Here is a 27,171-nt window from a genome sequence, read left to right on the forward strand (position 1 = left end):
AGAATGACTAAGTCTGACTTGCATCATTTTCATGATTACTATCAGTATTTTGAAGAAGCAACAGCTTTTGAAACATTGTTCAAAACTGAAGCTCATGCATTATTTCACAAGCCTTGTGAATTTCAAAACACATCAGTTTTTGTTAAAACCTCACCAACCTTGCTAAAACATAAACGTTTCCTGGTTCTGTTCAAATGGTTCTAAAGCTCTTCTTCCATTTGACCTTTAGATCAAAATCCTCTAACTATTTCATGTAGGAAAAGACAAGCACGGAACTATACTTACATTTCTGGATGTAAAGAAAAATAAAGAAAGAAAAATAAAATGAAATACATACATACACATTTATGGAAGCATCAAATTTAAAAAAATGCAAAGGTTTTTTTTCTTCTAGAACTATTTGTTTTGTGTACATTTTGGTCACGTAAGGATATGTAATGACCTTTTGTGTAAAAGTGTTACATTTAAATTATTTACTGTTCTCAAAAGTTAAACCAGGTTGAAAAAAAAAACAGAAGTGCACATCTAAGCCTGTGACTGGCAGATAAAGTCATTTTCATAGTATCATCAATTAGCCAACAGCCTTAGTCATATTCTGAAGAAGAAAAATCTTTCATAACTGAAGTTCAAACATTATTTCACAAGATGCATGGTTTAATGCCTAACTCAGTATGCTCAATTGTGTCTACCATGTGCAATATTTTTTAAATTCCTGATCAGTATTGAACTTTAATTTGTGCTTCATCTTTAAAACCCTGCTAAAATCAAAAAATAATTGTACAGCTTGAAAAAATCATTAGAAAACCAATTACATTTAATTAAATTAGTTCGAAAACTGTCTCATACTACAATAAAGTTAATGACATTTCTGTCATAGGAACGGTACAAAGTATTGAAGTAAAAAAAGTAAAACTCAAAAAAAGACTGAAAATAACACTGATGAACAAGTATCTATCAAGTGTTGTCGTGGGAGCTGATTATTGTAGACCCAAATGTGAAAGACCGGAGCATTCCCATTCCGAGCGTGTAACATAATGACAATTTCTCATGGCCCGTCCTTATGAGACGCCCGTATTCTTGATTGAATTGAATAGATAGCTTTCTATGCGCTTCGCTTTCTATTTTCTCTGCTGCTTTCTATTGCAGCCCTAACCGTAACCTTAACCATAACCCTAACTTTAACCTTGTTAGGTTGATTTTTATGTCACATGGTAAACACATTTATAGTTTCATTCCAACCCGCTCTCATGCCTCGGAACATGTAACATACTGATGATTTGTTGCATACCCACATAGCAACACTGGTATGACCCAGATCTGGCCCACACAACGTGCTTACACATGGCCCACACAGCGCAAAGAATGACGGCCCTTTGGTGGCCCAGATCAGGATTGCCAGAGGTAGCACACACATGGGCCAACACAAAGGCAGTTGCAGTCACACTGGTGGTCCTGTGCTGGCCCATGTGTGGATTACCTCTGGCAAACCTGATCTGGGCCACCAAAGGGCCGTCATTTTTTGAGGTATGTGGGCCATGTGTAAGTTGTTTGCAGACACACTGCTGGCCCAGAACAGTTTCAGCTCTGGCCCCAGATGTCCGCCTAATGTGTACCTTAGCCATGTAATAACAACATGTGCCGGAACATAACAGTGCAAAAGTAACATGACAAAACTGCTTTATCTCCTGAGCTACAGCCACCCGGTGGTAAAAATTAGTAAACCGTGAGAAACCATCCTACTCTGACAAATCGTCCTACCCGTACTATAATTTGACGGTGACTTGTGACTAAACCTAACCCTACCCCTAACCATAACCCTAACCATAACCATAACCTTAAGAAGTAGTCCGGATGGGTGAGAGAAAAAGAAGTTAATTTGGCGTTGGTGTTGTGCGCATGCACCGCGTCTGCGCAGAAACATTGGGTAGGATGTTTTTCCCAGAACACCATCACTAGGTTTTGGATAAAGTGTGCACTCACAAACCTGTCAAACCTGCATTTGAAATGTTGGCTATCATATTAGTATAGTATTGCAACATAGCATTTGGGTCTTCGAACTAAAATAGGAAAATAGGAACATAAATAGTGCCATCATTGCCAGACCTGGCCCACATCTGGTTGACATACACCCTGCCATAATATCAATCAGTCAGAAGTGCCAGCTTGATGCCAGATCCAGGCCAGACCTGTTGTTTACGAGCCTGGGCCACATAAACCAAACCACATTTGGCCAGACATGGCATGTCATCACATAGACAGTGCCATCTATGCCAGGTCTGGTCCATATCTGGATGACATACCACTTGCCATGCCAGAAGTCAGCCAGCAGTGGCGGCTTGACACCAGATCCGGCCCAGACCTGTCTGCGATGTGGTCCTGCAGTCTCCTTTGTGGATCTTGTCCTCCACTCCATTCACATCTGACCTCGTGTTGTATCTGCTCCTCTTCCTGGAATAAGACAGACAAAGGAAAAACACCTCCCTCTCTAACCTTGCCTTGCTTTATTTATTTTGTAATTATTATCAAAGTCCGGGACATTCTGTTCGGACGCCCTTGGCCCAGAAAAATATCACCCTTACTGTACTTTTTCTGCACCTCAACATGTCAGTCTCAAAAATTCAATCATAGTGCTGGACTGATGCTTTTGACCCTTATTGCACGGAGCAGAACAGCAATATGTATATAAAATAAAACGAGAAACAGCTTTAATCATTCTTATTCCTAACAGTACCAAATTCTACTTAACTTTGGGAAACTAAAAAAGTAAATAGAATAAAATCAAAAACTATACACATATATGGCGGCATAAAAGTTGAAAATATTTAATGTTTAGTTTTTATGTTTTTTTGTGAGGTTTTTTTTAAGAACATTGATTGTTTTGTATTGTTCTGGGTCACTTAAAATATGTGATTTCATTGAAAAGAGTTGTATTTAAGATATTTTGGAAGAAGAGCATATTTAAATCTGTGACTGGCAGATCCATTAAAGAGTTTCATTTGAAACAATGCTGTAATTTAAAATTTTAGAACTCAAGAAAAAGAGTCTGACTATAGTCCAGCTTAGAAGTAAAAAGAAGAACTAGCATCACTCTGAGAAAGAATGTTTCTTATTTCAGAGATATTGTGCAAATGCAAGAAAGCAGTCCCAAATACTTGTTTAATATGACCATTAGGGGACATACAGTATCGTGGTCAAAAATGACAATTTACTTTACTGTGTTATTTGAGGCCAAGGTAATGCCACCCAGGATAAGCAGCCTGTTCTGATTTTTAGGGCAGAGTACAATAACCCCTTTTATCTGAATTTAATAAGATAAGAAATCCAAGTCTTTTGGTCTTTAAGACATTCCTGCAGTTAAACTGTGGTGACAAAAGTATCTGTCTGATTATTGTGACCCAAATGTGGAGCACAGGTGGTAGGGGTGGACTGTGACCCACTGGCAGTCAGCGCAGGAACCATTAGCTCGGGATCCACTGGCTCAGGCAGAACTCACAGACTCTGCTCATCTGGAAGCTCTCTAGGTTCTCTGGTTTATTCCCTGCAAGTTTGGAATAAGTGTCAGGAAACTCAGCAAGGATTCGGGCTGTTTAGCAGGACACACAGTCTCTTCTGATGGCTGGGGCAGGACAGAGGGGCATACAAATGACTCTGAAGGCTGAGGTTAAAGCAGTGGAGCAGGGAGAGGTGAAGGGTGCTCAGTCTCTAGGGAGGCCAGCTCGGAAACACAATATATAGTCTTTGAACCAAGAAAAAGGGCCAAAGTGCACAGCATCAGAGACCTGGAGCTACATAGCACATACAGTGTAAGATGTATGAGGCTGCCTGTCTATCTATCAGTTTTATCACTTCCTCATTTGGGAAGCTGGAAGTGGTGGCAGCGATGAGCAAGCAGACTGCAACAGAGATGATGCGGAGTGTTCTAGGGGTGAAGCAGTAATGAAAGTAATCAAATCTAACATGAACTGAAGAAATTAAAAAAATGCTAAAAATTATGAGTATATAAAATAAACCTCGAGAACCTATACATAAATTAACAGAATAACCAAATAATCTGGAAACTAAGTATTGGCTAACCAGGTAATACATAACCTGCGGGAATTCAATATAATGAAAAAAAAAATACAAACAGGCTACAGGAAAGACAATAATAAATAAGAAAAAAGCTGACAACCCCACTCACCAAAGGGAGCCTGTTTGCGGAAGCAGCAACCTGAGCAGAGAAGCCCCTACCTCCCCCTCGCTAGCTGCCTCGTCTAGCTTTTCCAGGGGAACACCAAGCCACTATGACTTTAACATGATAGTTTTATTTTTGTTTCCTAAAAGACATATTCAATCCTAATTAAATACATCAAATATTCTGTGGTTGTACACTAGGGAACCTCTTTATGAATGACTCAATATGTAAAATTAAGTGGGCAGCCGAAAGGCGAAGAAGAGGTAAGTGTGAAGCAATTATTTTTGTGAAGAAAGAAAAAGATGCAGTGAAAGTCTGGGCTGCATGAATCACATGATACATGTGCCAATTTTTTCAGTGTTAGTTCCTGGTTTTGAAGCATCAAAAAAACCTATATATTGGCATTTATTGTTGAGCTGTTCAGCACCTTCTCACTGAAAGGCTGAAGCTACTGGTCGGTGCTGAAAATAAATAAATACAAATATACATAGAAAAGGTCTGCTGCAAAATCTATTCTGTCCTTTCTTTTTTTACAGATATATTAAACATCACTATGAAGCTACTGGTTGTGTCTGCACTTTTTGCAATGATGGTTCTGATCACTGTTGCTGGTGAGCAGAGATGGGCAGTAACGCGTTACTGTAATCCGATTACTTTTTTCAAGTAACGAGTAATGTAAGGGATTACCATTGCAAAAACGGTAATTAGATTACCGTTACTTTCCCGCAGGAACTGCGTTACTAAAACCGTGAGTTTTTTGCGAGAATGTCTCATGACAGTGACGTAAGCGAGTGCGACATTCGCGACAACAGCTGTCTGCAGATCAACAATGGATAATATATCAAGTACGGGAGAGAGTATGAGCGTCCAGCGTTTAAAGCGTGTTAGTACTGGCCTTATTTTGAGTTTGATTCCATAAAAAGTGACAAAAACATTAGCGTCCGTTGTGCGTGGGAAGAAAACTTCTTTTTACAGCGAAAAAAAACCCCTTAACTTCCAAGCAAGCGCCGAGTGTGCTACGACTGCAATGGGAAATTCATAGAGAAACTCACGGATTCTTCCACTGACCGCCGCGGCACACCTGCACCAGGATAAACCTCCGCCTACCCCAGTCCTGCTTTACAGGTGAAAATAGAGCAACTAGCCTTTGGCTACGTTCACACTGCAGGTCTTAATGCTCAATTCCGATTTTTTGATCAAATCCGATTTTTTTGTCTGCTTGTTCACACTACACATAAAATGCGACATCAAACGCGCTCTAGTGTGAACGCTCAAAGCGGCCCGCATGCGCAAAAGAAGATGTCACACACAACTCGCTCTGTTTAGACCCAGAGCAAACAATATTGTTTGACTTATTGCCCTTGATATAAAGACTTCGGACTTTATGTTTCCAAATTTTTGCTTTAAGTTATTTTGTTATTTACATAATAATGCAAACTAGAAAGCGAAAATTTCAGAAGAAATTTTAAGTGTGCCTATGCCGCTGCTAATCACTGTAGTTTGCCATTCATACGGCTACAGAGAGCAAAACTCAGAAGAGCAGCCATTCTCCACCATGAACTATGGTAAAAACAAACACCGCTCACGCTTCACAGATGACAGCTTACAGTTTTGTGTAATGATGAAGTTACTTCGTACAGCGCCGATTTGCAGACGCTGTGCACACAGGTTCATGAGCATAAGTCCCATTGTACCACGGCAGATCCGACAATGTTTGCATGAACACGCTTTGAAGCATTACGTTATGGACCACTTTTCACACATGGTTGGTGTACCCAAACAGCCGGCTGTAGCTTTTCAACTCACAGCCCGACACACACCCAAAAACAGCCGAGAGAGCACAGACTACGCCCGAGAGCGTGATTGCAGGTGCCGCTCAGGTGGGTCCAACTCCCCTGCACGGCACTGCAGACCACGCCCGCCACACACATCAAACACGTAAAATAAATATTTATGCACTTTTGCATTTACTTTTTGTTTTTTGTTATTTTTACACAGTGTTCTGAATGATGAACAATGGTCTACAGCCAATCTTGTGTATTATTATACAAACTTTGGTTGTAAGATTCAGATAACTATTTAATAAAAGCTAAATATTTTATATGAGAGTAAGAAAGAAAAGTATATCTTTGTGTCCACCTTTCTCTGTTAATGCCCTACCTGGCCCCTGGCAAAAGCTTTGCTAGATCCGCCCCTGCACAGTTACCAGCTGTCAGCTACACAAAAAAAAGGAGCTTGGTGTAGATTTGTCTCTCAGAAACAGTTCATAACTTCCCTTCAACTCATTCATGTCACCTAAGGGTAAACCTGTTTCTCCATCACCAGTTCAGCTCTGATGATTCAGTAAGGACATCTGGTTTGGAACAGCCGTTTTTACAGCTGTGGCTGCAGCAAATATCAGCTGATACTAGAAATTAAAAGCAAATGAATTCTAACAACAGCTGATCAAGCTTAAACGTGCTGCTGTTGTTTAGCACGATAAACAAACAAGAGAGAAAAGCCGATCATTGATCAGTTTCATGACTGAAGTTTCAACAGGCAAGAGAATGACAGGGGAGGCTGTCATAAAGTTCAACATCGGTAACATCGGTAACTTAGCGCGCACACAGCTGTATAGAAACTCCGTCGTGCTAGCTAGCACGCAGCAGGGCTGGACTGGGACAAAAAATCGGCCCAGGGCATTTTGACTAGAGACCGGCCCACCAGGTATTATGGTAAAAACCATAAAGCCTTTGAATGAAAACAAACGTCGTTGTGACAGTGATGTACACTGTCTTGTTGGTATATATGTATCAATCTAGAACTTAACTTAAACCTACACCATCCTCCCTATTCTGGTATTCTAAACAGTACTTAGCCGAAACCCAAAGACTGCTTAGTTTACCTCCTGAACTTTCTACAACACATGGTGGAAACCTGAAATTAAGACAGAGAAGACTAGAGGTGAGACATGATCATTACTGAATATTAAAAATAATAAATGACAGATTTAGTGATATTTTCATAAACTATTTATTTACCACATCAATAAACAGCATGGCAGGGCAAAATATTTTTTCTAACATGGCAACCTTTAAAAAGTGAAAGGAGACAGAAAGAAAGGTGAGAAAGAATAAAACTTCCTCACTCAAAACTTACCATCAAAACTTAATTTTGATGGTATTTTACACACAGTACTGGTACAGTATCTAGAAAATGTGGGAAAATACTGGCATCATATACAGTACTCACTTCTGAAGAAATTATGTTGGGACCCTGAAAAAAATTACTATGTACAATAATGGATTTCTGTACATTTGACATCAGATGAATACTTTGGTTGTATGATTCAGATAATTATTTGTTAAAAGCTAGAAATTTTAAATGAGAATAAGAAAGAAACGTATTTTTGTTCCCTTTCCCTGTTAATGCCCTACCTGCCCCCTGGCATAACTTTGCTAGACCCGCCCCTGCACAGTTACCAGCTGTCAGCTACTTAGAAAAGGATCCTGGTGTTATTTGTCTCTCAGAAACAGTTCATAACTTCCTTCAACCCTTCATCCCTCCAGCAAACATCAGCTGATACTAGAAATTAATATTAAATAAATTCTAACAACAGCTCATCAAGTTTAAAGGTGCTTCTGTTGTTTAGCGCGACCTCCGCTAGTTTGCTCTTTCTGACGCAGAGAGAAAAGCCGATCAGCTGATCATTGATACACCACTATTCATTTATACCGTTGAAAAAATAAAAGAAATAAAACCCCATCGGCCCATAAAAACGAAAAATCACGAAGCGCCCACCGGCAATGCCCGGTATGCCCGATGGCCAGTCCAGCTATGGCACGCAGTACGAGTTATTGTAAGTGATTGAAAAGTCAGCACAACGAAAATAAACTACACCTAAACTCGGTTTATATCTGACCCAAATAGAGTGCAGGTCATAACTTCTTACCTGAAATTCAGTTCACCTCACGCTCCTGCCTTCGCTTTCCCTGATCCACGATTGACCTCCGCGTTAGCAAACACCGGTCGATCGGCGGTAGCCTCACCGCCTTCTATGTCTCGCTCGCGGCATGTCCTTTCTGTCACACACCGGTGGATAGCTGCCCTCTGTTGTAGCTCCACCACCAAACAACTCAGTTATTTTTTCCACATCGACCAGCATCATCGGCCCATATAAACGAAAAATAAGTCCAGCTAAGACACAGACCCTTGCCGAGCGATCGGGCGATTAAACAAATTTTAGCCACCTCACTATCAGCCAAGCCTGGGTGGTTTTTCACGAAGGGCGCTTAGCTAGCTAAGCTAGCGGCGCTAGCTAGTTAACCGGCTATCAGCAACACTTAAGAGAATTGTCGCTAATATGGGATGTCTTGATAAAACGAGCAGATATTTGAAGTTTACACACCTACATTCTCGCCTGAAAATATCTTAAAAGTGTATTTTGTGACCTAGAAACACGAATAAAAGACATATAAAACGAAGTGGTGTCCGCCATTGTTTGACTCGGTAGAGGCATGCTATGAATTGTGGGATATGTAGTTTTCACCAAGCATGGCACCCTTTAGGCCGTACTACTCCTGGTATACCACTAGAGAGAGCCAACACACCACAAATGAAGTCTGTTTCTATGGTGCCAAAAGCAGAATCTTTCTCAGGAGCCTAGAAATTGGCCTAAATTTGCACTAAAATCTAAATATTTCAAAAACTATAAAAGTTATAAACACCAAAAGTCACACCATACTAGCCCAGCTCCAGCCGCACAAAATGATGTAACATATGTACCCCTATTGTCAAAACTGTTTGGCAGAGGAGCGCGGGAAAATTTTCACTAAAATATTAATATTTAAAAAACTATAATAGTCATAAACACCAAAAGTCATAGCACACCATTCCAGATCCAGCCGCACAAAATGAGGTAACATATATGAAGCTTTTCTCAAAACTGCGGGGCGTGATACGTGCCGAAATTTAGGCGGAAGATGGAGAATAATAATAATAAGAAGAAGAAGAAGAAGAAGAAGAAGAAGAATAAGAATAATAAATCCGACGAATAGTAATATGTGTGCCTCTTGGCATAGGCACACATAATAAGAATAATAAATCCGACGAATAGTAATATGTGTGCCTCTTGGCATAGGCACACATAATAAGAATAATAAATCCGACGAATAGTAATATGTGTGCCTCTTGGCATAGGCACACATAACTAGAAAAATTTGCATTTCCTGCGAAAATGCTGTGTGGATGCCTTAACGCTGAAGCTGTCTGCTGAAAAGATGAAAAAGATGAAAAGTTGCAAAAAGTTGTATGGTGGTGAAAAAAAAATGTTACCCTGAGCAGGATTCAAACCTGGCCCTACCAGGCTCAAAGAAGTTACTCATCTCACTGACCCAAACTCATTCTCACAGAGAAGAGGTGGACAGACTGACAATTCTGCTGAAATTAGCAGAAGCTGCTGAGAATTGTGCTGATAAGAGGTGAAAAGGCTGAAAATTTTGCAGAAAAGAGGTGAATCAGCAGAATTTCTGCAGAAAAGAGGCAAAGGAGCAGAAACTTGCGCTGAAAAGAGATGAATCAGCAGAGTTTCTGCTGAAAAGAGGTTTTTTTTTTCTGAAAACAGCCCAAAAAATGGAATTTGTGCTGAAAAGGGGTGAAAAAATGAAAATTTTGCTGAAAAGGGGTGAAGAAGCTAAAGTATACCAAATCAAAGTATTTGTGCCAAAACATAGTGTTTCTGCCATATTGTGGTATTTGTGCCACAAAAGTTACTACATTACAACATGAATACGGATTAAAGATGAAAGAAACTGGCAACAAATTCCTCCACTACAAACCAGTCTGATACCACTTCTTTGAAGTGTTCACGTTTACTAAGGCACTACCCAAAAGGCGCCACAAGAGGGCACTCCAACACAAGAGATGAGGTGAATGAGCAGAATTTCTGCTGAAAAGAGGTAGAAGGTTCTGTATGTAGAAAAAGAAACACTGTTGAACCATGTGTGAAATAAATAATGAAATGAAATGAAAGAACAACCTGGTTCTGCTCAAATTCACCAATCAGAGGTACTGCCTCAGTCTGCTTCATCAGGCTGTGTACTTGTTTCTGCCATGGAGCGTTAACAAGAATCTGAGGTCCATATTAGAAAAGCTGCTAAAATCATAAAAGTTTGCAGAATTGTAATAAATTAGCAATATAAATTACAGGTCTGTGATAGTGTATAAATTTGTAGTGAAAAAAAAAAACATGGACCAAGGTGGGATTGAACCCACGACCTTTGAGCTGCAGAGCCGTGTCATTACTGATTGCGCCACCTGGAAAGGGGGTGGCGGTCTGAAAGACAGAAACTTGGGCAGTCAGAAAATAGATCGCGGTGAGAGGCGAAAAACGCCGTTTTTTGGAGTTACAAAATCCGTCGCTGAGATATGACGAGAGAAGAAAGGGCAGACCTCAGATATGATTGGCTGGCTGGGAAGCCGTGCAGGCCCTGATATGTAAATTTGAATGTCTCAGTCCTCAGAGGATTGGCTGCCTGGGGACCTGGCAGAAATATATAGTAATAGTATGATTAAGCATAAATACTAAATTTAGCAGAAATACTGTATTAAGCACAAATCCTATAAAAAGCAGAAATACTATATTAAGCAATATAAATATCCTATAAAAATCCTATAAAAAGCAAAAGTACTGTACTATGATTTGGTAGAAAAACTATAATTAATCAGAAATACTATATTTGGCAGAAATACTATATTTAGCACAAATCTTATAAAATAGCAGAAATAGTATGATTCAGCACAATAGTAATAACTAACAGAAAAATTGAAAAAGCAAAACGGACAGCTAAAAAAAAGGTTCAACATGCTAAGGGTCCCTCAAATATACTTGTTAAATGAAAACAATCGGCAAAAAAAACATGTAACAGCCACACAATCACAAATATGGACAAATATGGAAACACACATGCACAGAGAGACACACACACAAGATCCAATTCAGTCAACCAGTCTAAATAAATTGAATTTGAATCTCACAATGAGATCATCCCATAAAAAGGCTCTCTCTCTCGCTCTCTCTCTCTGTTACACACACACACATACACACACACACACACACACAGAGCGACAGAGAAGAAACTTTCTAGGTCAGTCAAGCAGCCTGGGAGCTGCTAAATTTGAATCCACCAATCAGAGCGGCTGTGTACTTTTTCCCGCCAAAACAGGTGCAGCCGTTTTTACACACACAGAGCACAGAGACAGGATTTCTGCAGTGTATTTCTCAGAGTAAGGATTCCTCTCAAACAAATGGCCATAATTTCCTAACCGTAGGGGCTAGAACGGTCATTCTTACACCGTTTTGTTCAGAAGAGATGGGGGAATCTTCAAGTGTTGACAATTTATCATTAAAATCTGAATTATTAAAGATATTTGACTTGTAATGCACCATAACTGAGTAGAGGCGAAGCAAAAACTGCCTTGACCTGCCCTCAAACAAAGCTTTCTAACTCTAAATCTATTTGGAGTATCGATATCATTCTTTCACCGTAAGAGACAGCAGGCTTTGGTGAACAGTCATGGAAATTTTCAGGTCTCTGTGGAAATCCAAAAAAAAGATATGACGAGAGAAAAAATTGCCTCATTTCCAGAGTTTGAAATCTGAAGAAATCTGAGCGAAGGACGAATTTCCTACCCTCAAACAAGTGTAACTCATCTCAGAACGGTAATAGGTGAGAAAAAAATTCTTGAATTATGAGCGTCAGGAGTGTCTGAAGATATACTGGGACAAGCCTCATGTTTTAACTTCGCTTCGTTAAGGAGATATGACGATTCGAATATGCCTCTCATTACAGAAATCAAGCAGTGATTTTGAACAAACTCTCCATTGACTTTCTATGGAGAGTTTTCAGACTTTGTGTTGGTCTGAGTAGATTTGCCAAAATTCTATAAATCTCACAACAATGATGGTGACATTTTCTGAAAGCCAGCAAAAATACCTACGTTTTGATGTATAATTTGTGGAAGTTGAGTGAAAATTGAGCAAGTAGCAAGAAGTTGTTCGGACATAAAGAGAAAATTGTAAAAGGTACAGTGGCTCACTTAGAACCAACTGCATAGCAACCATAACAACGCATGTATTTTGTGAAAAATCAAAATTTTGCAACTCAAAACTTAAAGAGGGATAAGATGAAAACGGTAACAGATATGAAAAAGCTGAATCAGACATGAATAGCCCAATAATTTGTGAACATTTTAAAGTTTGAATGGTTGTTCTAGGCGAAAGTATGAGGAAGTAGTTAAGTTTCAAAAACAAGCAAGTTTTAGCAGAATTTTGTAAATTTCCCATTCATTTCAATGGGACAAATTAAAGGAAAAAAGCTTAATATTTTATAAAGTATAATAGCAAAAAATACCAAAAGTCATAGCACACATTAGCAGAAATAGCAGAATAGTTTAAAATTTGAACGGTGAAAATCGGCTGAAAATTGTGGAAGTACTTAAGTGCCAAAAAACGTACAAAAAGTGGCAACTGGAATAATAAAGAAGAAAGAGAAACAGGAAAACAATAGTGTGGATGCTTAAAGCATCCACACAATAAAGAAGAAAGAGAAACAGGAACTCAATAGTGTGGATGCCAAAAGCATCCACACAATAATAAGAATAACTAGAAAAATTTGCATTTCCTGCGAAAATGCAGTGTGGATGCTGTAATGCTGAAGCTGTCTGCTAAAAATAGTTGAAAAAGCTGAAAAGTTGCAGAAATTGTAAAAACTTTGCAGAAGCAAAGGACCTTTGCTAAAATGTAGTAACTTAGCAGAACTGCAATATCTTAGAGGAAACATAATACTTGGCAGAAATACAATAGCATAGCAGAACTTAGCAGAAACATTGTAACTTACCAGAAACACGATAACTTCTCAAAAATACAAGAATTTAGGAGAAATTGTATAAGATAACAGAAAGAATATATTTAGCCAAACATTCTTAAACATTACAGAAATACTATGATTTAGAAAAACAGTACAACATAGCAGAAATGCTGTGATTTACCAGAGACACTGCAATATACTATGAATATTGTAATTTTAAATAAATACTATGTTTTAGCAAAAATACTCCAGTTTAGCACAAATATTATAACATAGCAGAAATACTATTCTATAGCAGAAATGCTATATTTAGAAAGAAAAATATAATATAGTAGAAATACTATGATTTAGCAGAAATCCTACAATATAGCTTAATAACAATGATTTAGAACAGATACTATGATTGAGCAGAATAGTAATAACTTAAGTGAAAATATTGGAAAGGTAAAATGACAAGCTGAATAAAAAGGAACATGGTTAAGTTTGCTCAAAACTCATTTTTGTTTACCTCTGACAAAATAAAATAAAAATACATTTAGGAAAAATACAAATAAGAACAGCCAACAGATACATGCAAAATCAAATATGGATATACAAATCAACAGATACACACAAAATCAAATATGGATACAAAAATGTACAGAGAGAGACACACAGAATGGGTCTATGCCAGTCAACCAGTCTGAATATATTATATTTTTATCCAACAATGAGATGCTGCCCTAAAAAGGGTCTTTGTGTGTGTGTGTGTGTGTGTGTGTGTGTGTGTGTCTCTCTCACTCACACACACACACGCACACACACACACACAGAGCAGCAGCAGCAGAAAGTGAATAGGGGCTGTTAACAGCATGTTTCTAGGTCAGTCAAACAGCTGTGAGCTTCTCAATTTGAATCCACCAATCAGAGAGGCTGTGTGCTTTTTCCCGCCAAAACAGGTGCACCTGTTTTTACACACACGCAGCACAGAGACAGGATTTTTGCAGTCTATTTATGGAAGAAATATAGTGTCATCAGAATCCAACTATTTTTAGACATTGAATTTATAACACTGAATTTTTATCCTCCAAATTTCCCTGCAAAAAATATTCACCAGCAAAAATTCACCTGCAAAAATTCACCTTCAAAATTCACCTGCAAAATTCACCTGCAAAAATTCAACTGCAAAATTCACCTGCAAAAAATTCACCTGCAAAAATTCACCTGCAAAAAATTCACCTGCAAAAAATTCACCTGCAAAAATTCACCTGCAAAAATTTCAACTGCAAAAATTCACCTGCAAAAAATTCAACTGCAAAAATTCACCTGCAAAAGTGATGACCTTAAATGACCCAAGCCAGAGCAATCAGCACTAGATCGAGTCGAGCGGCTCTCAGCCAATTAAATTACGCTGTTTGATCACATGACATGTTAGCCGGCAGTGTCTTCTGAAAAGAGAGCTGTTTAGAGGTGAGTGATTAAGTTTTTCTCCTAAATAGAGATCATTACAGAACGCCTAGTCCTACTTAAAATCCCATTCATTTTTATTTTATTTTATCATCTACTCGAACTGAGGAAAACGTTTGACTAACTCAAAGAAAATTTCCGCGCCTCCCCTGCCTGTCTGCAGAGGCAGTTTTGAATTCAGGAGCGGCAAGATGGCAGCGGCAAACCCTGGCGGTTCTCCGGTAAGTGTATTGCATTTTATCTTCAAGTTTGTCTTTTGAAACGTTAATTTTATTTAAATCCGTTGGTCACGTATAAAGTACACAGACGGGGTCTTTGCTCAACTCGTCTGAGGCGTGTCTCACTAAGCGCTACATGCTAGCATCCTGCTAACCGAGCTAACCTTTACATGCTGTGCTCTACAAAATAGGATACTCGGTACAAAACCATACTCCGCAGATATTGATAGATAGACGAACACTGCAAATATAATGTGAGAAACGAGAACGGCATTTCGTGAAGGGGTAAAATACACCATGAATAAAGCCATAGAGTGAATGGCTGCCATGGTTGCAGAACGGCCTGATTTAATGACTAGAATGGGGAAGAGTGAGGTGAAGTGAACCAAAGTCACAAAACACGGTCAGACAAGGCGGGAATAGGGCAGTGATCTGTCCGTCAGTATGAAGTTGGTATGTGCTTTGGTGAACAAAAACTCGAGGCCGGTAGCAGGAAGATGGGAGACTCGTGTTTCACTGGAATAGCGGTGAATTAAAACATCCTTTGTTGGGGAAATTTAGGTGTAAATGCTGCCATACAGGCGAGACAGAGGCAGACCAGGAATTGAAGAAAGCAAGGCAAACATTAGAAATATTAAAACGCAAATATAGGATTAATATAACATACAATTAGGGACAATTTAAGGAGCACAATGTAAATTATATTGTAAAGTCATTAAAACAGCACAACCCGATTAAAAGGAACATGTAATTGGGTAGGATGATGAAAATAATAATAATATTAAAAAACATGTACAATATGGGCATGTATACTTGTACCAAGAATTTAACAACTATAAAGTTGTAGCATGCCAGTACCTTACCCCATCCATTATATCCACACTTTCAGAAAAGGATATGGTCAATATCTTTACAAATACTATCTAAACTTAAACAGATAGCATAAGTTAAATGGGATATTCCTTCTGCTTCTTCTGCTTCTCGTATACACCCTCAGGGTTTGTGGTAGGCCAGCGGTTGATATGAAAATTAGTCCTGTAAAATAATCTTTCGGTTTATGAATCTGTTTACGTGGATTTCTCAATCCGTTTCCACTGTTAGCAGAAGTTGTGCATGCAGTTTTGGCATGCTGCTCTCCAAGACTACAAGCTGCGTTAAAGTTGGAAGTAACTGGCCGATGAAGATCAGCTGTGCCCATTTGTTGCACATTGTGGGAATGGAGAAGTTGAGGCCCTTGCAGGCTACCCACAAATTCCCCAAACTGAGCGACCCATTAAGAAATTCATGCTCACTGTTTCATAAAAAAAAGAGATTAAATTTGACAATATCAAATTTAAATTTCTGACCTTTTCATAAATGAAACACACCGCCAGGCAATCTGTTTTCATTTTTTTTTCATCCATTCAGAGTATTCCTTGGGAACACTAAACTCAAAAATCAGTTCCAGCTTTCTTCAGTAAGGTTTGGTTTGGCTTTGTTCTCAAAAACATTTAAATAAAAAAGATAAAATGGGGAAAAAAAAAGCTTTTTTAAACTATGAGCTCAATTTTTAAATAAACTGTGCTATTAAAACAAAAGATGTAAGAAAAGAATAAATAAAATCCTAACCAGAAAATCAAAATACTACAACAAATGGCATGAATTACAAAATAAACTTTTTTGAAAGAACCATAAGGAAATATGATAAAATAAACTTTAGAATATTAAAGCCTAAGAATATTCAGTTAACGTAACTAACATTGTGTTTTTAACTCACTTTTTGTTGGTGATTTAAAAATTACAAAAATATTTCTACCTTTTCCTCTTTCTTAGGATCTTCTCCTACATCATATTCTTCAGAGACTGCGTTCACGTTTAGAACATTGTCTTGAACACCTTCCCCTGGATCTGGACTTTTTAGATTTCATTTGCACCCAGGAACTAGTTTTTCTACAAGCTTTGTCCGGTCAAGTTGAGGTTTGCCCTGTCCTCTTAGATGCATTATGTAGTTTACATACTCTGATAAACAGAGAAAAGGATAAAATGACTGTACGTAGTGCTGTCATTCAGTTTGAGTGGGGACCTACTGGGCGACTAAGAATGGCTCTTTCCCCCTATCATCTTAACAGCCTTCTGGAACTGAACTTGTCCATCCCAGCCATTGCTAAAATTTTGGGAATGTCCAGAAGCACAGTATTCCGACGCATGAATGAGTTCAATCTTTCAGTCAAAGCACTCTATAGCAGCCTGTCAGATGAAGAGTTGGACCAATGCATTACAGACATAAAATCCAGGCAGCCTCACGCTGGATACCGGATGGTGAAAGCACTTCTACAGGCCAGAGGACACAGAATCCAGTACCAAAGGGTTCGAAGTTCTATGCACCGTGTTGACACAGCTGGTGTTGTGTCAAGGATGGTTTCCTTGGGATGCATTGCTCGACGTGCTTATTCCGTCCCAGGACCACAGTCTCTAGTGCATATTGACACAAACCATAAACTGATACGGTAAATTATTTGATCTTTTGAAGTGAACGATATTCCTGAGAATTTTTTCAGCTGCAAATGTTCATAACTGTATTTTGTTATCTTACTCATTATTATATTTGCATCTGGACAGACATAAATTACATATTGCATTGCTTACATTTAAACACTTCAAAGTGATAATTCAAAAAAAGATAAAAAATCTTTTGTTTTCCCCATTCAGCTATAACATTGTGATCTTTGGAGGTATTGATGGCTTTTCTCGTAAGGTAAGTTTAGTTTAGTAAGTAAATCAAATGCAATATTTACATGGAAGTTGCTCATTGTTCTTTTTCCTCTAAAGATTATGTATCTCGGTGCTGCTTCCAACAATCGGGCATCAACAACACTGGCATTCTTCCAAAAATCAGTCGAGAAGTTTGGTTTTCCTCTCAGGTAATAAGTGGTGCATTTTATTCTGGGTTAGGTCTTTTCTTACATACCTTTGTAAGACTACCTGTTGATATTTCATTAAAAGTTGTTTAAGATGATTCTAACTTCCCTCAAAAAAAAAAAAAAAAAAAAAAATATATATATATATATATATATATATATATATATATATATATATATATATATATATATATATATATATATATATAATCTCAAATGTTTGTTATAGTGACTTGGGGATATTTAAGCATAAAAAAAAAATGTAATTCAACACTTTTACCAAGCAGTGCTGTTATGTAATTGGATACAAGGGGTGAGATAGTAATATTTTCCCTCCTTAGTTGTAACTCCCTGACATTACAAGGGTAATCATTTTATGAGGTCGGTTCAGTGTTACACCAGGATTTCAAATACAATATCACCATCAATAAGAATTAGTATTATCATTTCAGAATTTTAGGTAACCAATTTTAAATGCCATAGACTACTTATTTAATTAATTTGATGTACATATTTTGGCTAAAATATTCTTAAAATTGTCTTTTTACACAGATCATAATGATACAAAATGGCACTTGCGTAATTTCCCTACAAATTCAATAAATCTAAATAATTGTTACTGTCCTGTTAAATCCTGAAAAATGTTTTAACAGCTGTATTTTTTTGATGCATTCCAGAGCAGTAGCAATCAAAGATTAGAAGGATTTTTACATTTTTTTGTTTTTTAAACTTTGATTAAGGCATATGATGTTCTTTATTATCAGATCTAAGTTTGTTTAAAGCATTGAATGTTTTGGGGTACTTTGCTTTGTTTTCAGGGTTCGTGGTGACCACGGAGGGGAAAATGTGGAGGTTGCACGGCTGATGTTTACTGTTCGTGGCACAGGAAGAGGCAGTTTTATTTCAGGAAAGAGTGTACACAATCAAAGGTTTGTTCTCATAAAATACTGTCAACTTCAAATGTTTCTGACATAAGATGGAAGGTGTTGCAGCTTTATTTCCATTATTTAAATATACATACACATTTAAAGGGTATAGTTTTATAGTAAAATGTCTTTAGAGAACAGTGCCCTATCCAACAGGATATACTGTCTCATATGTGTCAGGTGTTTGGGGTTTTTTTTTTTCCAATTTCCATTATTTACCCCTCAAGGAAGAAAATGGACAGGTCCTACAAACCCCAAAGAGCCTTCAGGACTCTGCCCTATTTTTTTTTTTTTTTTTGTTATTCACACACCTTTTCCAGTCTGTTCCTTCCTTCCCTGAATGTTCATTCTGTGTTAATGGTCTGGTTGTCATCTCATGTAGGGGTTAGAAACGAGCAGGGAATTTTTCATACACACAAAGAAAGGCCATACCTAATTAAATATTTTTTATATATTATTTCAGAATAGAGCGACTGTGGAGAGACCTCTGGGTGGCCGTTACAAGCATCTACTACGATGTTCTTCACAACCTTGAGGAAGAGGGCCTTCTGGACATTTCAAATGCTGCACACCTCTTTTGCTGCCATTATGTCTTTCTTCCTCGACTGGAGGATGATTTGAATACATTTTCCACTGCGAACAGAAAACAACATGAGTCCCAACCAGCTGTGGGAGTTGGGTCACAGACATCACCCTGTTCCTGTTCCAGAAAACACACAGGTAAAGGTGCACATTTTTAGTACTCATTGATTCCTATATACACAATTATTTTTTCCTAATTTTGTTTGTTCGTTGCAGGGCTTCCAGATTCCAGACATTGACTGGGAGGACAGTGGCCTAGCTTGCCATAACCATTCAAGCATTGTTGTTCCAAACACTGACTGCCCATTGACAGAAGAACAAATGACAACTTTACAGGGCGTTGTTAATCCAAGAGCGGCATCCCAGTCCTTTGGTGCTGACGTCTACATCATGGCTGTTCAGTTTTGTCAGCAATTCATTTAGGATAGAAAAGCTACATACAGTTGCAGGAAAAACTTCTTGAAATGTAATCTGATCTTGATCACAGTGTGCTTAAACTAAACCAACTGAAAGAATTTTCATGGTGTTTTCAATAACATAATTGCGTGGTTTCACTTTAAGCCGTTCTGATTGTTGTTGTGACTTTGAAGATCAGATCCTATTTGATGACCAAATTGTGTAGAAATCAGATTCCACAGGGTTCACCAACTATAAACTTTGCTTAAAAATTGTTACTTATAGCGAAGCTTCGTAATGTAAATACTGAAGAATTAGAAAGGGAAATTACAAATGTTGATTCACTCAGAAAAATTCTAAATAGAAAATGCTTGTTCATTTGAATGTTATGTTGTAAAACAATATTTGACTGAAGGCTGATGGTAGGAATGTTTCAAAATTAAAACAGCACAGTAAGTCAATCTTGTCCTTTATTTTGATCAAGATGAACGTTTACCTTGTCACTGACATATTACATGTAAGACATTATCTTTAACAGTTTTCAGAACTACTTAAAAGGATTTTCAACCGAGAACTGAACCAAGAACCGATGTTGCCTGCACAGAGTAAATAGCACCAGAGAGGCCCAGTAGATGTGAACATTTATATTCCAAATCTTGAACAGAGCCTTCTACACCACTACCTTGCGTTATGGGAATGACTCAAATGAGTCCAAACCCTGAGTGGCAGGTTTCAGAGCAGGCAATGAGGTCTTCCTTAAAAGTTAAATAGTCCTTGTAGTGGTATGGAATGCGCAAGGTCTCATAGCAGGTGGCAGCAGTTGGATGTCTGCCATCTACTAGCTCCACTGTGAGACTTTTTGGCACAATCTCCCATCCAGTCCAGAATTTTAGGAGATTTGTCAGCTCACTTGGTGTTGCTGTGAAGAAAAAGAAAGTGTTTAGTTAAGCATTGAGCGTTGAAATAAATGTAAAAGTTTAACAACCTCAAAGAAATCCAAACAAAATATTGGCTCTCATAGTGGTATTCCCCTCCTGCAAAATGGCAAACCTACCATTTAGAATAAAATGCCTCATGTAGCCTATGATTCTGCATTTAGTTTGAAGAGGACAACCTTCATCCTCATCTTCAGGCCACACAATCCGCTGAAGAAGGACCTGTAACAGAACATCCATAAAATATACCCTTCAAAAATACTGCTGGACATTGTGAAACCAAATAATGTCTTGCTCAACATAACTTAGTAACTGAAATAAAGTAGTAACAGTTTTTATAATAATCCATGTTTTGTGCTTTTTCTGTTCACTTGGATCCCCAAACCTCTACATAGTTGACTGTATTTTAAAAGAAGAAAATGGCTAAATCTATAATTAGAAAATTATGTGTATTACCAAAGAATTACTAATGTATTTTAGTCATTATGTCTGTTTATTATATTTACATCTCACTTCAGATCTACAGAAATATTTTCTATATGTAAATCAGGCTTTTGAAGCATTTTTTGCAGTAGTTTTATTTTTAATTCAATTCAATTCAATTTTATTTATATAGCGCCAAATCACAACAAAAGTCGCCTCAAGGCGCTTTATATTGTACAGTAGATCGTACAATAAGACTATAAAGACAAACTGCAGTAAAGATGTATGGTCCACAAGTTGCGTCCACAAGAATATGCTCATTTTTAGTATTTGTGCATTTTATTTGTAAAAATTAATACAGTTTTTATGGTAATTTTATTATTTGATACATAATTCTTGGTAAGTGCCAAATTAAAATTTCTAATTTTTTACATTTTGTAGAATGACTCAAGTCTTCATAGTTTGCTTTGGACTACATTTTCTACAACACACAGTAAAATGTTATTAATGAATACAGTATTTTAGGAGCACAAAATTTACCTCAGGGTTCACAGCAGCCAACTCTTGTGGAAAGAGTAAGGGCACCGTGTCAGGTCGCCGGGTCAGCAGGGTCCACATAGGGGTTTCTTTAAGTCCCCTTCTCAGCTGTTTTATTGGCCTCGTCACTCTCCCAATGACCTAAGAAAAAAAGTTAACTAAACAGTAACAGTAACATAGAAATATTTTACTTACTTTTCAATTCACTCACAGAATGGAGTAATAATTTCTCAAACAGCCATCTCCTGTTGTTCTCTGTCAAGGGAGGGAGGTCCCATGCATATGCCAGATCCTGAACACGTTTTCTCTCTTCATCTGACAGCTTTGATTGCCCTTGAAGCTGTAACCCATAAGACAGTAATTCAAACAGAAAAAAAAGAACTATAAATTCCTAATTACTCATACATAAAAAAATGTAACAAAAGACAAGTTTAGAGTCTCAGACCATGTCTCAATGGCAGAGTTTTTCATCAAGAACAATTTTAAAGGATTAGTCTAGGTTAGACTTATGTTTATCACTCACAAAGGGCAATGTATAAACGTTCCCTCATTTAAACGTAAAAACCTACAAGCTGAATTGTCCCTCTCAGGTCTAGGTCTGGACAGTCCTCGGGTGTAACTGTGGCAGTTTCAGGACTACCACCAAGTAGGACGTGCACAATGGCTGGGCTAAGTCCAGATAGGCATGGGCCTCCATGAAGAAAGGAGTGCCCTACCATTCTCCCTGCCATAAGGAACATATCACTTTCCACAAGAAAGTGAGATGCTGATGGTATGTAATGGCCTGGCTCTCCCTCAAACAGTGGAGTAACATTTGAGTTTGCTATAAGATCAGTGAAAAGAAAGAAAGAAAAAAAAGATTACTTCCACACAATACAGAGGTTTTCACCCCCCCCCCCACAAAAAAAACAAACAGACAGTTAATTGAGTTATGAAAAGTTATACAATATAATGATCATCAAACATAGGTATCGTCAACCAAAAACGAACTAACCAAAATTGATGCAAAAACCAGACATCAGCTTCTCCATGCATGTTGATAAGAAAAAACGTATTACTCCTTGTCCGATAGCTGTATCCCCTGTTAGATAACCAAAATAAAGCAATGAATACAAGTATTTATTTCAAGATATATGTATCATTTTCAGCAAATTTACCCTCAAGCCTGCACTCCAAAGGACGTGCCCATTCAACATTGGGTCTCTTGTAGAATGAGATGAGGGCCATGTCCTGATCAGCTACACTTTGTCTGATGTCCATTGTGAGACGTAATGGGCTCTCCATTTCATGCATGTCCAAAGCATTCTTTGCACATTCATGTATGGCCTTTGAAGAGTCCAAAACAGTTAACCAGCCTAGAAGAAAATAGAAGTGGTTAGAATTGGGGGTAATCAACTCTGGATAGACTGTATATAAACCTCTATCTAGATACTATTACAAAAAGATTATGTGTTATCCTTTGAAGGATTGTCTAAAGTAGTTTGAATATGAGGCTATCACAAATAAGAAATCCATCGAATGGATACAAAGTAATGGTGTGATTTGTGGGATTTGTTCACATTAGCTGTTGATTGTTACTAATCAACTTCTTCCATACATAACCTGTGACTAAATGATTGACCTACCATCCCTGACTTCACAAGTAGTTCCAGATGGTCCTGGCATATCTGCTAGCCCTTCCTCAATTTTTGTATCTTCATGACCCTTTTCATTTCGTGAGCTACTATCAAAATATGTTGTGAAATTTCAGTCAAGGCTTAAATCCAATGACAATAAAAATTGCTTTCTCCACATGAAGAGGCATGCAGCTCTATGATGTCAGAGGGAAACATATCTGTGCAGACAGGACACTGCTGCAATGGTGCTGTTGTGAAATAAATTTGAAAGGACAAAGTTTATTTTTATAACATTTAATTTTTCCTTCTAGCTAGCTCTTAACACCTTATGCTTTTGGGTAATATGTTAGTATGAAATTGTCAAAAAGAACCTACATTCCTTCTCTGTAGGTTCATCACCATCTAAATTCACCACAGTACTTTCACTGGGAGTTTCCAAAGGAGGACAGGATTTTAGGTGTTCTGACAGAAGTTGCAGTGGAACACCTATGCCACACTGCTGGCATTTTGCTTTTGGCATGCATCTGAAGGACTCATCGCTTAGTGGTACCGGGTCATTGCTAAGTTCCTCTTGAATAGGAGCAATATATACGTTTTTACCCCCACGACTGGCAGCCTTTAGGATTGTCCCTGTATAGCCAATATCAGCTGGAGGAACCAGAGAAAGTTTTCGGCTTCCCCAACCACCTGAATAAAAGCAAATTGAAGCAGATTATTCTGATCATGAAATATATCCAATGCTTCAAGAAAAGTTAAAAAAAAAAAAAAAAAGTATCTTAAAAACTACTCAGAATTAGGAATTCACAACATGCAGTGGAACAGAACTTTTCCTAAAAATACTTATTAAACAGCAGGATCAGTTCCTAGTTTAATTTAGATAATGCATCCTAACACAGTGCAGAATTCATACACACCCCCAGGTTTGAACAGCAGCCAGCCACCTGTTACCTCCTTCAGTTTGGGAAACAAATCATTCAGGGCATCCTTTAACTGAAAGCAATAATACAAATACAATCTCTGAGTCTACAGAAATGACACATTTAACATTAATTATACCCCTGTATAAACTAAGAAACAGTAAAAGAACCATGCATTTACAGTGCAAACTGGATGTAATAAAAAATATATTTTTCAATCCAAACTTTACAGTTCCATTTTCATGATTAATGATGAATATCCAATACTAATATTATTTTTTGTAAATGCCACCTGTGACTTGCAGTGATGGTCACATTCAATAACACTTTCATTAAGCGAAAACTTCTCAGTTTTGATCAGTGAATAAAAAGAATAAGTTTATACCTCTTCATGTGTTGTGCTCTCATCAAGATGTGCTGTTCTTTGACCCATCCCTGCCTGTGTGTGGATATATTTTTCATGTTCATTTGGGGTCTTCTCCATTTGTTTTGGGAGCAAATAAAATACCACTTCAAGAGGTTTAGGCTTCTTAGCAGGCACCAGAGATGTAGCAGGGAACCGCCTTTTTCCCTTTCCTCTTGAGAAAATACCAGGAAAAGACCTGTCACAAAGATTTTAACAAAATTATTTAAAAGTGACTATTATGAATTGTTTAGTTTGTTTATACAAATTCAACACAGCACTAACACTGCAGTATACACAGGGTTGGAATTACGGTGGAGCTAGACAGAGTCCGGCTCCCCTGAAAGCCCTCAACTGACACACTATACAGGAGCTCTATAAATAGCCTACTTTCAATTTAGTTTACATGGTGTTTTAACTACACTCCTTAGGTGTTTACATTTTAAAAGACATCTAAAATTTTCTGTGTTAAGTTACATTTCACACTTAACTTATTCTGTCACCATAAATGCCTGGTGGCATTGTTTTGATTGATGTAGGATTGACTGAGATTGCTAATCAAGCACGTTTGAAACATAATAGCCTCTACCTGGAATTAGATTGGCCAGAGTTATCCTCAAGTTTTGGATATAATGTCTAAGCATAAACTGGAGCATTTTGATTCAACAAACTGTAAAAAGGTGAGCTATGAAGACTAAGGACAAGTGGAGTTCACAAGTTTTCTATCTAAGAAATCCCAGAAAATTGCATGATCTCATTGCCCAGCAGTTGTTCCCAGGACATATGGACTCAACCTCAACAATCCCTCACACTGAGCAGCATGAAGTGACAGTGCAGAGGAAAAGCAGAACCCGGCTAAGTACCAGCAGCCATCTGGGTTTGGAGGAGAGAGACAGAGACACAGAACTACCAAAAGTATTTTTTATGTGATTGACTGTTGTTGTAATTCAAGCCCTGAGTGTAGAGCAGGTAAGATATAAAGTTAAATCCTAAATTTCATGCTCATGCAGAATGTTTAGTTTATGACTTTTTCACCTGGTCATTTCTTGCTGAATGGATGGTCTTTCAGGGTTGACCGAGCTGGTACCCTGGCCACCTTGACTCTGTTCTCTGCAAGATGTTGCAAAAACAAAATCATATAGAGACAATATTGGACAAATATATATATAACAATTTAGTTACATGTAGCATTAAGTCATAAGTCTTGCTAAAGTAAACCTTGTACTCTGATTCATCACAGCAGCAGTTCGGTTGGATGATGTCAGCAACTGCAGCAAGTGTCTTGCTGACTGAATAATTTCATCTTGCATAATCTGAAACAAACACACACAGACAGAAAAAATTTATAAATTAATGTTTGATAAAATCTAATAATTAATCATTTATTAGATACCAATATGAATATGTCTACCATAAAACTTGTGTGGAGCGGTGTGTTTCATTGACCATATCCTTTTCTGAAAGTGTGGATATAATGGATGGGGTAAGGTACTGGCATGCTACAACTTTATAGTTGTTAAATTCTTGGTACAAGTATACATGCCCATATTGTACATGTTTTTTAATATTATTATTATTTTCATCATCCTACCCAATTACATGTTCCTTTTAATCGGGTTGTGCTGTTTTAATGACTTTACAATATAATTTACATTGTGCTCCTTAAATTGTCCCTAATTGTATGTTATATTAATCCTATATTTGCGTTTTAATATTTCTAATGTTTGCCTTGCTTTCTTCAATTCCTGGTCTGCCTCTGTCTCGCCTGTATGGCAGCATTTACACCTAAATTTCCCCAACAAAGGATGTTTTAATTCACCGCTATTCCAGTGAAACACGAGTCTCCCATCTTCCTGCTACCGGCCTCGAGTTTTTGTTCACCAAAGCACATACCAACTTCATACTGACGGACAGATCACTGCCCTATTCCCGCCTTGTCTGACCGTGTTTTGTGACTTTGGTTCACTTCACCTCACTCTTCCCCATTCTAGTCATTAAATCAGGCCGTTCTGCAACCATGGCAGCCATTCACTCTATGGCTTTATTCATGGTGTATTTTACCCCTTCACGAAATGCCGCTCGTTTCTCACATTATATTTGCAGTGTTCGCTCATCTATCAATATCTGCGGAGTATGGTTTTGTACCGAGTATCCTATTTTGTAGAGCACAGCATGTAAAGGTTAGCTCGGTTAGCAGGATGCTAGCATGTAGCGCTTAGTGAGACACGCCTCAGACGAGTTGAGCAAAGACCCCGTCTGTGTACTTTATACGTGACCAACGGATTTAAATAAAATTAACGTTTCAAAAGACAAACTTGAAGATAAAATGCAATACACTTACCGGAGAACCGCCAGGGTTTGCCGCTGCCATCTTGCCGCTCCTGAATTCAAAACTGCCTCTGCAGACAGGCAGGGGAGGCGCGAAATTTTCTTTGAGTTAGTCAAACGTTTTCCTCAGTTCGAGTAGATGATAAAATAAAATAAAATGAATGGGATTTTAAGTAGGACTAGGCGTTCTGTAATGATCTCTATTTAGGAGAAAAACTTAATCACTCACCTCTAAACAGCTCTCTTTTCAGAAGACACTGCCGGCTAACATGTCATGTGATCAAACAGCGTAATTTAATTGGCTGAGAGCCGCTCGACTCGATCTAGTGCTGATTGCTCTGGCTTGGGTCATTTAAGGTCATCACTTTTGCAGGTGAATTTTTGCAGTTGAATTTTTGCAGGTGAATTTTTGCAGGTGAATTTTTTGCAGGTGAATTTTTGCAGGTGAATTTTTTGCAGGTGAATTTTTGCAGTTGAAATTTTTGCAGGTGAATTTTTGCAGGTGAATTTTTTGCAGGTGAATTTTT

General features: G+C 37.9%; 2 protein-coding genes across 3 annotated transcripts in view; one reads left to right on the forward strand and one right to left on the reverse strand.

The window, feature by feature from the left end:
* The window catches only part of LOC120435498, a 33,954-nt gene extending 14,008 nt beyond the window's left edge, over nucleotides 1-19,946 (forward strand). The window contains exons 1-8 of one of the 2 annotated variants that reach the window (XM_039605209.1): nucleotides 14,300-14,469; nucleotides 14,630-14,687; nucleotides 16,497-17,170; nucleotides 17,373-17,418; nucleotides 17,493-17,584; nucleotides 18,400-18,510; nucleotides 18,971-19,227; nucleotides 19,306-19,946. In XM_039605209.1, coding sequence (XP_039461143.1) covers nucleotides 14,658-14,687; nucleotides 16,497-17,170; nucleotides 17,373-17,418; nucleotides 17,493-17,584; nucleotides 18,400-18,510; nucleotides 18,971-19,227; nucleotides 19,306-19,328 — 1,233 coding nt within the window. In that variant the 5' untranslated portion in view covers nucleotides 14,300-14,469; nucleotides 14,630-14,657 and the 3' untranslated portion in view covers nucleotides 19,329-19,946. Of the gene's footprint in view, nucleotides 1-14,299; nucleotides 14,470-14,629; nucleotides 14,688-16,496; nucleotides 17,171-17,372; nucleotides 17,419-17,492; nucleotides 17,585-18,399; nucleotides 18,511-18,970; nucleotides 19,228-19,305 lie in introns of those variants that run through there. The other variant, XM_039605204.1, reaches the window with a different exon arrangement.
* Nucleotides 19,947-20,096: 150 nt separating this feature from the next.
* Nucleotides 20,097-27,036, reverse strand: LOC120435497. The gene is made up of 14 exons (XM_039605201.1): nucleotides 26,874-27,036; nucleotides 26,658-26,715; nucleotides 25,535-25,629; nucleotides 25,352-25,426; nucleotides 24,299-24,515; nucleotides 23,911-23,986; nucleotides 23,372-23,683; nucleotides 22,538-22,735; nucleotides 22,375-22,461; nucleotides 21,950-22,203; nucleotides 21,592-21,720; nucleotides 21,384-21,521; nucleotides 20,540-20,642; nucleotides 20,097-20,404 (listed from the first exon to the last, which is right to left on the reverse strand). The coding sequence occupies exons 2-14, from the start codon at nucleotides 26,685-26,687 to the stop codon at nucleotides 20,187-20,189; spliced, it is 1,932 nt and encodes a 643-aa protein (XP_039461135.1). The 5' UTR covers nucleotides 26,688-26,715; nucleotides 26,874-27,036; the 3' UTR covers nucleotides 20,097-20,186.
* Between the last annotated feature and the right edge of the window lie 135 nt (nucleotides 27,037-27,171).

This window comes from Oreochromis aureus, linkage group 3, assembly GCF_013358895.1.
Source record: "Oreochromis aureus strain Israel breed Guangdong linkage group 3, ZZ_aureus, whole genome shotgun sequence".
Lineage (NCBI taxonomy): Eukaryota > Metazoa > Chordata > Actinopteri > Cichliformes > Cichlidae > Oreochromis > Oreochromis aureus.